The sequence below is a fragment of the Dermacentor variabilis genome, chromosome 11 (genome assembly GCF_050947875.1).
Source record: "Dermacentor variabilis isolate Ectoservices chromosome 11, ASM5094787v1, whole genome shotgun sequence".
Classification (NCBI taxonomy): Eukaryota; Metazoa; Arthropoda; class Arachnida; order Ixodida; family Ixodidae; genus Dermacentor; species Dermacentor variabilis.
This window is the reverse complement of record NC_134578.1, coordinates 114,184,630-114,200,331: the sequence shown is the minus strand read 5'-3', so window position 1 is coordinate 114,200,331 and position 15,702 is coordinate 114,184,630. Positions and strand designations below refer to the sequence as shown.

At 47.5% G+C, this 15,702-nt stretch overlaps 1 protein-coding gene across 2 annotated transcripts in view; it reads right to left on the bottom strand.

Annotated features, from left to right (window-relative positions):
• The window catches only part of LOC142563140 (uncharacterized), a 94,251-nt gene that overhangs the window by 15,097 nt on the left and 63,452 nt on the right, over positions 1-15,702 (bottom strand). For both annotated transcript variants that reach the window (XM_075673686.1, XM_075673685.1), the window contains exons 5-7: positions 15,348-15,467; positions 14,299-14,370; positions 821-940 (exon numbers count right to left, since the gene is read on the bottom strand). In XM_075673686.1, coding sequence (XP_075529801.1) covers positions 821-940; positions 14,299-14,370; positions 15,348-15,467 — 312 coding nt within the window. The remainder of the gene's footprint in view (positions 1-820; positions 941-14,298; positions 14,371-15,347; positions 15,468-15,702) is intronic.

The window sequence follows — 15,702 nt, the reverse complement described above, 5'->3', positions numbered from 1 at the left end:
TTGCAAGTCACGCGCTTTCCCGTCCGAAATGTTTTTTTTTTTTTTGCCGCACGCGCTGTGGTTGCTTAGTGGCTATGGTGTTGGGTTGCGGCACCGAATCCCGGCCACAGCTGCCGCATTTCAATGCGGGCCAAATGCCAGAATGCCTGTGTATTTAGGTACACGTTACAGAACCCCAGCTGGTCCAAGTTTGCGGAGTCCCCCACTACGGCGTTCCTCATAATCGGATCGTGGTTTTGGCAGGTGAAACCCCACAATTTAATCCTTCAAGCCGTTCTCCGCGCTTGGTTGCATCTTAAGTTCGGGGTATATGATGAACCAACTAGCCCAGCAACAAGTGTTGTAACATTATAATACTTTGTTGCTTTAGAGTAATGGTACTATCTGTAATTTAAAGCAATGGTAGTAATTGTAACTTTAACAGCACACCGTCGCCTATAGCGGTGCTGAAAGAACATTGAAGTCAGTTGTCACGCTGGTTCTCTTATATGGGAAAGGCAAGGGACGTCACTCCCTACGTCGCAAGCTGCTATCCCTGCGGCAGATTGCGCAACGGTAATCTTTTCCGGGAAACGTATGCGGGGAGCGCTAAATGCTTCGCACTGTTGCCAGGAGTCGTTACTCCTTGCACTGCCGCTGGGATCGGTCCACATTCTTGCTAATGAACGCCGGCAGGATAGCAGTTTCACCGTAAAATAACTTTGTAAGACTGATGGTAATGTCTGATCCTGCGCACCAACCATAAATATAATTTACCCGAATATGTTTGCTTTCACCACGTAATGCGCACGAAACAAAGTATTTGGCATATACCACTTACCTTGCAATTGCGGGCTAACGCAGTGACAGTAACGTTCTCCCGGAAGGCAGTAACCAAAGGGGCTTCCTTCAAGCTGGCAATATAGTTCGCATACAGGTCCGCCCTTGGGACACACCTGATCTAACATAAGTAAAATAAAGGATTATGCAGATCGAACACACATATTGCAATCTATGAGAAGCGAGCTTTAGCAAACTGTTACTGCAATGCTATTATACACTTGCCTGTTTCATGCCTGCCTCCTTCGCGTAAAGGTGCGCTCGCATGTGTTCTAGCACACACTTGCAAATGTGACAACTGTTACAGGGTCTTGTATTTCTTAATTTCTTCTGATTTATTTTAGGTGTACCGCCCGATTCCCCTTCCCCCCCCTCCCTTTGCCGGTTCCCATTTTTCTATTTACCTTGAAATTCTCTTGATTTTCCAGAGTGTCCTCGCCGTGTATCTTAGCTAAAAGCTGTATGAACAGCTTTTTGGCTTGTGCGAAAAAACATTTCTCAGAACTTTATGGTGTGTGCCCTAGTGCAGAAATTATTATCATCAATACGCGGCGTTCATCTCAAATAGGAAAAAATAATTCAAATACTACATATATTCGAGCGTTCTAGTGACTCTCTTGACTGTTTTAACCTCTTTTATTTTGTATATGTTTGCTTGATTATTGACCATGATGCGTGTAGTGCAAGCGCTCCGGTTTTGCTTCACTGTAATTAAGGAAACGAAAGTCCGAATGCGGCCTACTGGTTGCAGCAGCGAGTTGCTGTACAGAAGTGGGGGGGGGGGGTATCTTCAATTCAGGCATTCGGTAAACAAATAAAGGAAGTATGAGCTAATCCGCAAGACAGTTTTGGTGAGGGAATCCTGGAAGTGTTAGAAAACAATACCTCGCTTTAAATTATGCAAGATTAGATAGGTGTGAGCATTTTTGTTTGTTTTCTAGTCTTTTTTTTTGAATTTTTGTCCCATTACCTGCGCAGACCGGATGAATCCCAGGTCTCCAAAGACATATTTCTGAAGAACAAATTTCATATGGGTGCCACACTATCTGCTCGGATTAACAACTCACCCTCATTTCCCAGCGGATGCACAGCACGTCACATACGTGGCGCTCATTTATGATCACGATGAGCGATCCGTACCCGACAACCTTGCCTAAGACATTGAATCACAGAACCTTGTAGCGTGAATAGTTGGCTACTGGGTTATGGGTGAATATTCACAGTGAAGATTAAGTTGAGCCGCCGGTAAGCTAGGGCCCACATATTTCCTGGCGGCAGTGCCTTCAGGAGCTTCGAACCAGTTTACGCTTGCGGTGTAGGCAGTTTTCGAGCGGGGGCTTTCTTAATAGGTTAACAGTGGGAGTGCTAATATGGAAGAAAAAAACCTGCGGGTGAAGTGTGGGAAGGCCTTTACGTGGTAGAGGTAGAGAAGAGATGGGAGAGCTTAGACAACCGTAGTATATATATATATATATATATATATATATATATATATATATATATATATATATATATATATATATACATAGAACTGCTGTGACCGCCTGTTGTGGGAACCAGACCTCATTTTAATTGCTGGAGGTGCGGGGTAAACGGCCCAGCTTCCATGCTGGAATTGTGCACCCGCCGTCTACACCCCCTCCACCTGTTATCTGCTGCGGTGTGCCTTACCCGTGGTGGTCTTCAGCGGAAGCGATGGCATTGTTGTGGAGGACTGGCTTACCCTATCGTATAACGATAGGGTGAGCGTCCACACCCGATGAGATGACGCCACTAAAGTCAACAATGTTATCTTCTCACTTCATAAGGTAGATCATCTCTGGTTAAAAAACCACGAGGCAGGTTTTCCAACCTGGTCCGCATTGAAGGTCGCCTTTATAGAAGCGTGTGGGCGACCAACTGTCGGGCAGTTCTGCGCCGAAAAGCGTTTGCGAGAGTAGGCACAGCACGTCGGTGGGTCGTTAACAAGTTATATTGATCATGATCTCTAGCTCTCCACTCTCGAGTCGGACAAAACCAAGCACATTATGAAAATATTGACGAGGACGGTTTTCAGATGAAGCTAGCGAAAAACCCGAGCATTGTAAAGGCGCTCATTAAGTTGTGTCAGGGCTACCACGAACTCCGGAGCATCGGACCTGGCCTCCTCGCGTGGTTAGAAACGACACGAGCCTCGCAGGCCTAGCTGTCATCTCGGACCAGTCAATGCTACTTGCGCACATCAAGGCCTTCATACGCAAAGAAGTAGCTCCGCAGATCTCACTGCTGCAGCTTGCTCAGCAGCAGCGCCAGCAATGTCTTGATTCTTGGCTATCAGCCACTCTTCGGTAGGAAATCAAAGCGGAAATTGCCGACAGTGTGCCAGTGTACCATCAGTCGCATCCTGTAGCTCCTCCTTTCCTGATCATCATGCCTCCTTCGACCAACGCTCTTTGTCAACATGTCGGCGCTCTCTCTCCCTAATACGTCGTCTTCCCCAGCCTACAAAATAGGAAAACTAAACGCCGCAGTTGATGCGGCACGACGTTCGATGGCTCCAGAGCGTTCAAGTTCTCGCTTTTCTCCGTAAAACGCCATAGCTGCTTCTGTCGAAGGTGTCTCAAGCCTTCCCCTATTGAACACTGCAGCATCTGTTTGTGGTGTGATTGAAATCCTTCATAGCCCTCCGTACCGCAAAGGGCAGCATGCTCAGTCGTTAGCAGCTTATACGGCGTGAGTTCTAACTTAGGAGGTTATGCACATCCATGAATTCATAGTACTGCCATCTTTCTCCCTTGACGTCATTCTTGAAAAGGATTTCCTTCACCACACAAAGCCATCATCGACGGCGAGCTGGCAGAAGTTGAGCTTTCTCCTTTACGCGACCTTCCTTTATACCATTCTGCCGAACATCACCGTAAATTAGTGGTCGCTGAAGGGACCGACATTCCTCCTCACGCCGCTGTGGGTTTATCTGCATCGTGCGGAAGCTTTTCCGACGTCGCGCTGATGCACACCAGCAACAGCTGCAGCGCAAGACGACGCTGCAGCTACGGTTCGGAGCGCTGCTCGAATTACTGCTCTAGCCGCCTGTTCCGGACACTAAACATCCGTTTATTATTATCACGTGGTGGTGGTGTTGAAGAACACAGTAGCAATACTGCGAACAACAAAACTAACTTTTATTGGGCGAACCTGTGCCCACAAGACAGGCTACACTTATAGCACAACGATAGCGGCGAACACGGTCGGCGATCGTCGAAAATCTGAACAGCAGGTCCAGCGCGTCGTCTTTTATGCAGTAGTCATCGAATCTTCCAGACTAATCGTTGGGACCCACGTGCCTTCCACAAAGTTCTAAACCTTTCGCGTCACGCGATGAAATCAGATAACACAAGCTTCGGCGACAACAGACAGCGGATAGAAGCATCGATAACTTTCCAGAAACTTCAGATACATGCAGGCGCGTCCCGCGCTGTGTGATCAGATTTATTAGGCGGCGAAATGTGGTCGCCCGATAAACATAAGTACACGTGTCAATGTTAACGCGAAGTAAGCTGCCCACTAAGAGTCCCGATTGCATGAAATCAGCAGCCCACTGCAGGCACCGATCGCCAGAGAGAAGACGATGAAGAGCGCAGTTACACCCCAGTTTTCTTTCTTTTTTTTGTGTCGGCCATCATTAAAAGAAGAAGGATGTTCTGTTTCGGCGAGCTCCTCTTAGTTATCTTCCTGGCATTTTACTGGTGGAGGGGTGGTTTACATGCTACCATTTACAGAGACGCAGTGTACCCCTGACACGTCTCCTGTGAGTATTCCGGGTGAGATTACCCTTGTGCACGTACGTACCAACCGCCGTCTGCAGGGGCTCCAACCTGAGCACAGTCTTTTTCGCGAGCGTATCCGGACGATGAACCCGTGCTCACCACCTTATACTGCGGCTGTTATGCCGGCACAGTTCATCATCAACCAGCCGCAGGCGCTGATTGTGTTCCTCGGAGATGCCACTGAAGACGTGGAAATGGGCTAGACCATTTGGATGCGAGTCGCCAAATGCAACGGATGGAACGAAGACCGCAAGCTGCGCAACGTTTACTTCGCGCTCCAAGACTCCGCGAGGAAATGTTTTCATAACCATGAAACGGCATTGTCTTCGTGGGACGAATTTCGACGACAGCTAAGCGCCGTATACTCCAACACGCACAGGAAAGTGAGAGCGGAGTTGGCAATACAGGCAAGATTCCAAGCGTCACCACGAATGGTGAAGACATTGCTCAGCTTTCCAGACATGTGGATGCCTCAATGGCCGAAGAAAAGAAAGTCGGCTATCTGATGCGATGCGTGAAGCGAGAGTTTTTTCCTGGGCTTATTCAAAATCCAGCACTACAGTTGCGGACTTCCTTGCTGACGCGACAGCAATGAAAAGTGTCCTTCGACAGCGTACCAGACAATACGAGCGCAACGTGATTGAACTTTCGGACAGGCTCCCTATCATGGCTTCAGGAAACCACCTCGAGGACCTGCGCGGAATGATCAGGGCAGTCGTACGAGAAGAGCTCCAGAAACTGCCGGGAACCGACGCGTCGACAGCAAAAATTTCTGTGGCAGAATTAGTGCGCGACGAGATAAAGCAACTCATCCAAACTTCTGAGCACTACGACGTACCCCAATAGCGGGAGTCAGTCTGAATGACTTATGCGGACGCGGTACGGAGACCGTCGCTGTACGGCCCCTCATATGTCATTTGCCCCACCGAACAAACGGAAGTAGCTTGAGGCGTTGCAATCCATCGTCCATGGAGGAGTCGAGGCACCGGAAAAGCGATGTCTGACGCGCTCCTGACCTCAGGCCCTTATGCTTTCATTGCGGAGAAGCTGGCAGCGTCTACATGCTGTGTACCTATTGACTCGTGGGTCTCTGTCCCATGTTTCGTCGAGACGCTCGTGGGCTTCGTTTGCCCAGCCCTATGAACCCGGAAAACTGAGTCGAGCGATCTCAGGAGGTGAGGCCACTGACGCCGAGCGCATCAAGTATCTTCGATTATGACGACAACGACGACAACGAAACGATGTTCAGGCGCATTCCGGTGATCAAAGACGAGGTATAACGTCGGAAATACTCATTACCATAGACGAAGACGTCGCCGCTTTGACACTGGTGCTGACAGGTTGGTTATGAGCAGAGAGCTTGCGTTAAAGTTAATGCTTTCACACAGTGCACTGGGTCACAGATCCGTACTTCTGGAGGTCATACACTAATTCCCGTGGGCAGACGCACAGGTAGAGTAATTATTCGCGGGTTCACGTACGTCGGGGTCTTCATTATTCTGCCCAGTTGCTCGAGGGACTTGATACTCGGAACGAACTTTCTACAGGCGAATGGAGCCATAAACCTGGAAAAATCGAGTGTGACGTTCTCTACGGCGAAAGCCATTGCAAGCGACGCTGGCAGCGAGAACCACACCGAAGGCGCCTTGTGCACCGTCGATGAAAACATAGCGGTACCGCCAAGATGCAGCCTACTGACCCTGGTAACGTGCGACGTATTCGACGGCTATGAGGGCATCGCTGAGGCAAACATTCCATTCATGCTTGAGCGGAACATCTGCATTACACAGGGCCTCGTCCAGCTTCAGAACGGACACTCATTAGTCCTGCTGACCAACTTCAGTAATGATTATCAGCACTTACCACAAAGCACAGCTGTCGCTTTCCTGCATGAAATTTCTGCCCTCACTGAGGTCGCCTCACTCGGAAGTGCTTCGACCAATTCTTTGGAAGCGGTCAACCTGAGCGATCGCATTCAGAATAACTCCTGCTAATCCGAAGGACAGAAACAGCTACTACTCAACCTTGTCAATGATTTCTCTGCCTGGTGCTCTACCGAGTCTAAAGTACGGTGCACCTCCGTTGCGAAACATCGGGTTCCTACGGACGAGTCAGCACGCCCGGTTCGTGAACATCTGTATCGTATTTCGCCTACGGAAAGGGATGTGATAAAGCGCCAGGTTCAAGAGATGATCACTGATAACGTGATTCAGCCGTCCATAAGTCCATGGGCGTCCCCCGTCCAGTTGGTAAAAAAAGGACAATCCCCTACGCTTCTGTGTAGACTACCGACGTGTTAACCATGTCACCAAACGCGACGTTTATCCCCTGCCACGCATCAATGACACTCTGGACTGTACACCACGCCCAATTTTTCACCTCTTTGGAACTTAAGACAGGGTACTGGCAGGTCGAAGTAGATGAGCGCCAACGCAAAAAAACAGCATTTGTGACGCCTGACGGATCATATGGATTTAAAGTCCTCCCATGCGACCTGTGTTCCGCACCTGCCACATTTCAGCTGATGATGGACGCCATTCTCTCTGGACTAAAATGGCAGACGTGCTTAATCTACTTAGACAACGTTGTGGTGTTTTTGAGGACGTTTGATGAACTTCTAGAATGACTCACACACGTACTCATCGCCATCAGCAAAGTAAGTTTGACTGTCAAGCCTGTGAAATGTCATTTTGACCTTCGGGAGCTCAAGTTTCCCGGACACGTAGTCAGCCCCCGCGGTCTTCAGCCAGACCCCGAGAAGCTAGCTGCCATCGCAGAGTTCCGGCGTCCAACTGACAAGAAGACAGTTCAACGCTTCTTAGGTCTCTGTGCTTACTATCGTCATTTTGTCGAAGGATTTTCAAGGATCGCTGAACCATTAACGAGATTAACACTCCAAGATGTACCCTTCGAGTGGACGGTCGAGCAACAAGCAACATTTACAGAATTGCTGAACCCACTGCAAACAACGCCTGTACTCGCGCATTTTGACGACAAGACTGACACAGAAATCCACACATACGCGAGCAACGTGGGGCTCGGTGCCATACTCGTCCAGTGGAAAGACAACGCCGAAAGGGTAGTAGCCTACGCAAGCCGTGGTCTGACAAAGGCCGAGGTCAACTATTCCACGACTGAAAAGGAGTGTCTCACCATCGTTTGGGCCATAGGCAAGCTTCGACCTTACCTGTACGGCCAACCTTCGAGTAGTAAGTGACCACCACTCACTGTGCAGGTTTGCGAGTCTTAGGGACCCTTCAGGCCTCCTCGCTCGCTGGAGCCTCCGCCTTGAGGAGTACGATGTCACAGTGGTTTATCGATCCGGACCGAAGCACGGCGACGCCGACTGCCTCTCACATGCACCTATACCTTTGAAGCCCAGTGATTTAGATAATACTTCCAGTTTCTTGGTGTAGTAGACACTGTCGAGATGGCTGATCTCCCACGTGCAGACAGTACAATGCTTTCCCTCATTCTATCCCACCAAGTAGCCGACGTTCTTGTCCCACGACCCGTGTAACAAGGACTGTCCTCTTACTGTCTCCGCAACAAAGTTCTCTACAAAAAGAGCTTCGAAAACATCCAATAAACGTACCTTCTCGTGGTCGCAGTTTCATTGTGCTGCAAGCGTGTCATGACGTGTCATGCAAGTGTTGCAAGCGTGTCATGACGACCCGTGTGCCGGAAACTTAGGCTTCGGCAGGACGTTAGCGCGCATACGCCACAAGTATTACTGGCCGCGGCTGTTCTCGTCCGTTCAGCGCTACGTGAAGAGCTGCTGTGATTGTCAGTGGTGCATGGTTCCAACTTTGAAACTGGCTGATCTTCTGCAACCCCTGGACCCTCCTCCAGCACCGTTTCAGCAGGTTGGAATGGATCTTGTCGGTGAATTCCCTACGTCGTCCGCAGGCAACAAATGGATAGTCGTCGCAACTGACTACCTAACGCAGTACGCAGAAAGAAAAGCTATACACCGCGGAACAACCACAGAAATCACCATGTTCTTTGTGCATGAAATCGTATTACGTCACGGGACCACTTCTGTCTTAATAACTGTTCGAGGGACTGCCTTTAATGGTGACTTAATAGAGGAGATCGTCACATTGACCCACACCAATAATCGGAAAACTGCGGCCTATCACCCACAAACTAGCGGTCTTACGGAGCGCATCAATAGAACTGTCGCCGATATGATCTCGACGTATTTTGACGTAGAGCACAAGTTATGGGACCAAATTTTACCATACCTGACTTTCGCATAGAAAACGCCTGTACAGAAAACCACTTGATTTATACCATTTGTACTGGTTTATGGTCGCTGCGTAACAACACTTTTAGAGGCCATGCTCCCGGTCGACAACGAAAAAAGAAGGAACAATGCTGACGACATCGTCCAGAAGGCCGAAGAAGTTCGATAGCTTGCTCGCATCTGCACACGCCTCCAGCAGAGTACTGACGCCCGCCATTACAACAGTGGCCGATGGAACATCCAGTACGAACCAGGCGACTACGTTTGGGTCTGGACACCCTGCCGTCATCACGGGCTGTCGGCAAAATTACTGCGTAGATACTTTGACCCGTACAAAACCGTCAGGCGACTCAGCGACGTGAACTACGAGGTAGTCCCTCAGAGTACTACTATGAGCTCGAACAGAAGACGGCCACGAGCCGAGATTTTCTACGTAGTGCGGATCTAACCGTACAATGGCCGAGAATACGTGTCCGTCTCATAGACTTTCTCACGCGCCCTCTGTCACCATCCGATCAGCGACAGGGGCGATCGCTTTTCACGTGGGGAGTAATGAAGCGAAGTCAGCTGCCGACTACGAGTCCAGATCCTAGAAGTCAGCTGCCCACTGCAGGCACCGATCGCCAGAGAGAAGACGACGATGGGCGCAGTTGTGCCCGGGGTTTTTTTTGGGTGTCGGCCTTCATTAAAAGAAGGCTGTTCTGTTTCGGCTAGCCCGTCTTGGTCAACTTCCTGACAACATACATATATATTGCCACAAGCATATTGCGTGTTTCATTTGGACGATGCGCGCCCGAGGGGTCCGATTTTTTAACAATAAGAGGCCAACAAGCAAATACACCAAGGACAACACGGGACATTACTTCTACTTAATAACTGCATTAAAGAAATGATAAATTAATGGAAGTGAAGGTGGATGAAAAACAACTTGCCGCAGGTGGGGAATGATCCCAAGTCTTCGCATTACGCGTGCGACGCTCTACCAATTGAGCTACCGCCGGCGCCCCTTTGCCATCCGCTTCTAGGGTATTTATGTGTTACCACAAGAAGTAACCCTGGGAGTGTTGGCCAGCGCCACCACTTGCAAACCTTGGCGGCGGATGTGGAACATCCATTCTGCCACACGCGTCACGAGTGCGGGATATTTTTGGGTGATAGCAACTGCTCAATAAACCAACACGTGCTACCTGAAGGTATCAATGGCGCCGCCACGCGGGCCCTGAAATCTTCTCAGCGGGTGGTTTCTACTCAACTCTAGCGCGTGTTACTCCCGCGGTCGGGCGTCCTGATGGGCAACGTTCCGTGGGTTTCGCTCGGCCTTTGTCTTTCAAAAGCCGCCGACACCTGCTGAACGGCCCAGGTTTGGATTCCGTGGTCGTAGCACTCCGCCGTAGCCGCGAGTCGCGGCTGCGGCGGCTTTGTACTTGTCGTTGCATCTCGTACTTGTCGAAATTTCATCGGGGAACTTGGCTCAATCGCATATGTTGTGCGTCAGGGTGGCCCATTTGGCCCATTCCCGCTGGCACACGCGGCACACATCACTCACATGTACACATCACGGACGCATGACATCACGCACACATCACGCACACAAACCTGTAGACGAGACACGTTTGCCATTTTAGGTCGGCTAGCACAGTGTCCATCATCCGTGGGAAAGCTGCCGGAGCCGACCACAACCCGAACGGAAGTAATGGGAACTCGTAAAGTCCATCAGGAGTGACAAAGAAGACTGTTTTTTCCCGGCCACGCTCGTATACGTCAATCTGCCAGTACCCACTTTTCAACTCAAGGGAGGAAAAATACGTGGCTCGCCATAGCCGGTAGAGAGAGTTATCAATGTGCAGCAACGGATAGACGCCTTTCCTTGTGACGTTAAATCTTCTGTAATCGACAGAGAAGCGTAGAGTGCAGACCTTCTTCTTTACCAGGACAACCCGTGACGACCACGGACTGTTTGAAGGCTGGATGGCGCCATCGTCAATCATCTCCTTGACTTGTTGAATTGTTGAAGTAATAATGAATCTAAGTTGATACGGCCCTTGAAACTATTATCCTTATTTTTATAGCTGTGCAATAATTTGTTACAGCCGTCGACGATTCGCATTGCGGACGAAGGGGAGACGTTTTTGTTTTTGTATACTCTGACTGCAAATGATCTGTGTCAACCATTCGGATAGGCTTGATACCAATTTAATCATAGCTTTAGCCATCGCTTTTGTCACAGAATAGTCAAATGCTCCCGAAAGATTAATACTCATGCATGGAGTACTGCGCGCTGTAACACCACATTATCCAAAGGCCCTGTCTTCCACGACTGCAATTGAATATCTTCGGGAGCTGCGACGGCGGCGCATTACTTCGAAAATTAAGAATTTTTTCAGCGCGAGCTGATTAGCTCAAATAGTGTGCTTGCTGTGTTCCCCTACATAGGCAGAACATTTGAGATTCTGCGGAAAGCTTGTATGAGGGGGCGACCATGTGCACAAGTGCGTCAACGCAACCTAGCCTTAAATCCTCCTGCACTGTGCCTAAATCTCCAACGATTGTGTCGTTGGATGGCACGTGTGATGCGAGTGGTCCTACATGGAAGACAAGAGGCCGCACCGTCATTTTTGACAGACACGATGTGCCCACAAATGCGGCAATGACTGATTCAGTCGGAATCCTCTCCTCATGTACAAGGCGATTGCAACGGTAAATAGCACCGACGCGGGCTGCAGAGGGCTTTTCTATGGTTTCAGCTAGTTTTAAGCGGAACTTTGCCCCCCCGTATGAGACCCTTGGTGCACGCATGGTTACACTGGATAAAAGCACTCACCGGAGTGGAACCGAATGATTTGCATTCAGTAGGTCTTCAACACAGGTATGGTTTGGTGACCTATACATTGTACCTCCTCGTCCGAACGCTGGAACGCCAGTGATGATGCGAAAGTGGTTGGACGTCGTCTTAAGTGGCTTGTGGACAGCTTGCGGGTTTGTGAGCTTGATGTGACGGAACCTCCAATTGTATGCATGTTGCGCTCATCCCTACGCACGAGTGCAACAGAAATGGTGCTGACACCACTACGAAAAAAATAAGCCTGAATGTAATTCATTAGGTGGAAGAGTGGCTTACCAGAAGGTTTACGCTAGCCAGGCGAATTGATCGACATCAGCGCAAGATGGCTGATAGGAGAAATGCTTCTCTCGTTGCGTCTCCTAGTTCTCGAGATACACGCCGCGTGTCACCAATCTCCAAAGTCAACAACACCACCATCCACAAGAACAGGCTACAGAAGATGCAAGACACCAGTTCGTTCAGTCTGTTCCCTGCTGTTATGACACAACTGCCGTGCAACCGTTTGAAACGCTGCCACTTGGCCGCGCGACGGGGAATATGAGCACTGATATTTTTTTACGATGTTGTCGTACTGAAATGACAAGGCACGCGCCAGTTTGCATTCCGCCACACATGCAGGAATTAAACAGACGAGCAACAGGTAACTCTACCACTCACTTTGACGAAGTAGTTTTCTCTGCGTGCACCTATTCTCACCACTATTCTATTAAAAACACCGAGCATTACTTTTGACCTCGTGACATCACTCCTTGAGCGTTTTGCAGCGTGTGCTTGCATAAAGTGCTCTATAGATTAAGCAATAGCTTGTGAATGCTGTACACCATAAGCAACAACATTCAATGAGTTCACAAATTGCATAGGATCACAAGATATTGTACTCATTACATTTATTTTCTAAGTATTTATTTACCCGTCCAAGAAAGCTACGCTTCACACGAATGACAAAATGTGCATTGGATCAGCATAATTTGTTGGTGCTGAGTTAGGCACTCCGCACAGTTTGTATTTGAATATCTTGCAGGTTACCGCTGATTTACAATTTTCACAAAATATTTGAAACCCTAAACTGATAGTTTATTTCTTTCGGTTGGTAAAATAATTCTGCTCTTCAGCGGAAAACATTTCATCCAGATCGGTTCACCGATCGTGTAATCAGAATATTTTTGCATGTCACATGCTTGGAATACAGAAATATGAGTTGATCGAGAGCTGGTGGCTTTCCCTTAAGGAAAAGGAGTGAAGTCTGGCACGTTATGTAGAGCCCAGAGGATATAATGGGTAGTTTTACGTAATCACCTAATTGATTAAAGATCCAGTGCCAAGGAAAGCGCAACACTGTTAAGCGTACCATGTAACGACCTGGCTTGATGGAATGAGGAAACCGTTAGCTATATGATAATTCGAGAAACAGAATTGCGGATTAATGTTAAATTGTTGCAAAAAGTATTTTTTAGTAGATGGGCTTAAACAGGCGCCTGATTACTGTTTAGAAAGCTGGCGTGTGCACATTTAAATCGCTGGTATCATGAAAGACACGGAGCATGATGCTGTAGGTAGGCGTGCATGAAACAAAAACCTTGTAGACTTTGCCATTCTAGCAGTTACGCGGTCTTGTTAACTTGTGGCATTCGGTTCTCTTCGCTGTTCCCGCTTTCAATAGGCTGCTTGCTTCGTGGATGATGGCAGAGCGCCAAGATAGGCTTCGCTAATAATATAGGAGAGCGAAATAGCTGGTGGCATTGTTTTTTATATGCACTGTGGGGGAACGACGAAATAACATGGCTCGTCGCTTGACACCTTCATTTCAGCTACATGTAAGGTCTCTTGAATTGTAAACAGGTTATACCATATTTAGGTGCCTTGAGCTGCATTACAACTACAAATGACAAGAGCTTTTCTGCATGTAATGAGGTCTAATGACTAGAAGTTTCCATTCTTGCTTTGCAATCCCAGGTGAACAATGTTTCGATAAACAGCTGTGTGCATCGCGGGGAACAAGTTTGGCATGAGACGCTTTAGCGCCCAGTTACTACGATAACCAGTTAAGCTAATATTGAGAAATTCGCAGTTTCTTTTAGTTTATTGCGTCTGTTTGGGGGGGGGGGCAATAAAGCAAATTTGTAATAAAATATACAATGAGAGCTGGCGGGACAACTTTCACTGTTTTCTACAAAGTTGGGCAAAATAAGTAGAACCGATAAAAGTACGGTTGGAAGCTTATTCTTTCTATTCTCTGTAGCAGCACTTCTCAAGTTGAAACTTCCGATCTAAAACTTTAAGAAGCATGAGCAATGTGCTTGAACAATATAACTAAGTGGTTCGTGTGTCGGAAGGCGCCAGAATTGGTGTCTACAAACCTGTACGATTTCGTCCTTTATGAAAACATGCTAATGTGTATGTGTTTGCATTTAGCTTTGCTTTGATGTCAACTGGATTATTGTACTGCCTATCTGCAAGTTTACTGAACCATTGTTATAAAGCTGTTTAAAGGAATTATCCAGCTATCGGGTCTCGTCCTACACTTACATATTGCAATTCGAGATGTTGCAATGAGTGTGCTTGTAAGACTTAATGGTACTTACTTCGAACATAGTCGGAAGGCCGAACTGTCGAAGGTGGTGCAGTCGTTGTAGACGTTGCTGTGGGCGGAGCAGCTGTGGTAGGAAGGACGGTTTCATTGGTTGCCTTCTCACCTTCGGTTATATACACACATTTTATGAATTACAACTGCGACAATAATTGCTTTGCTTCGTAATTGGTAAATAGGCGACAGGACCAGAACTGATTTGTTATCTAGAACTCCTTATATGCGCTGCTGATCAGAAATATTTGCATTGCGTTTCTTCTATTTTACAATGATGAGGTATTTTTATTACATTTCGTAATATAGTAATCATGCGCTTTCACAATTTTAGTTTCATAAATTTTGTTTTGATATAATATTGATACCATGGTACCACTCTCGTGACTTGGAAGTATCGCGTCGGTTTCTAACATAAGGACGCTCACGAGGTGTCTTGGTTAAGACAGCGGCAAAATTTACCAACATATACTTTATCTTACAGGTGCGCAAAAAAAAGAAAACCCTTAACATCGCTTTATTTCATGACTTCTCTTGCACACCTGATAGCGAGCACGGTAACGATCCGATGTTTTCCCCCTGGGCGGCACGTACTAACTTAGGCCTAAGCTGACATTGATCTTTGATGTTGAGAAAAAATTATCAGTTCCACAAAAGATGTCCCGTGTAGGAATCTGCTTGTCGCTAGGAACCTGCAGCGAAGTTTCTTTATAAAATAATGTCGTTTGTTTATGTTAGTACCAGACACTCCAGCATATCATTTGATTTGCTTTCGAACGGGTTCTACTTAGCCTAGACAGGCAGATTTCCTATTTGGCTACCTAAATCATTCTCCATATAATAATGAACTGACCTGACATTTTAAATTATGACTTTAAAATGTATTGAAGCCCCGACGAACTAGAATCGTAAAATTGTGGCTTCAGAAGTTGGTGTGGTATCCACTACCAGTATTTTAAGTACGCTGCTAAGCAGTATATTTGACTCTCATCTTTAATTATGTGATAGTACGTATACTGGACAGATTAGGCGTTAGAAGCAGTAACTCACCTGGTCCAAGTTTCAGGTAACAATAGCAGTGATATGGAACGTTTCTACCGCATATAGCGAACTCCCCACCGCTTATAAGGCAAACAACCGCACAGTCGAAAATCTTCGGGCATCCGTGAGCTTTGAGAGGGAAACACAACGACGGTGAATATTATTGTATATTGTGGCCTATTCAGGCCTAGGCCTTCTACTGTCTCAAGAAAAATTTGTAAACACCGAGAGAAAAGAAGTGACACAAACGTCGCACAAATTGATTGGCCCAGACAAATGATAATGCGAAGCATTATTTAGGAAGCTCACAGCAAGATCACGCAACGCCATATTCAGTTTTCGGTCCACCATAAAAAATCTGTTT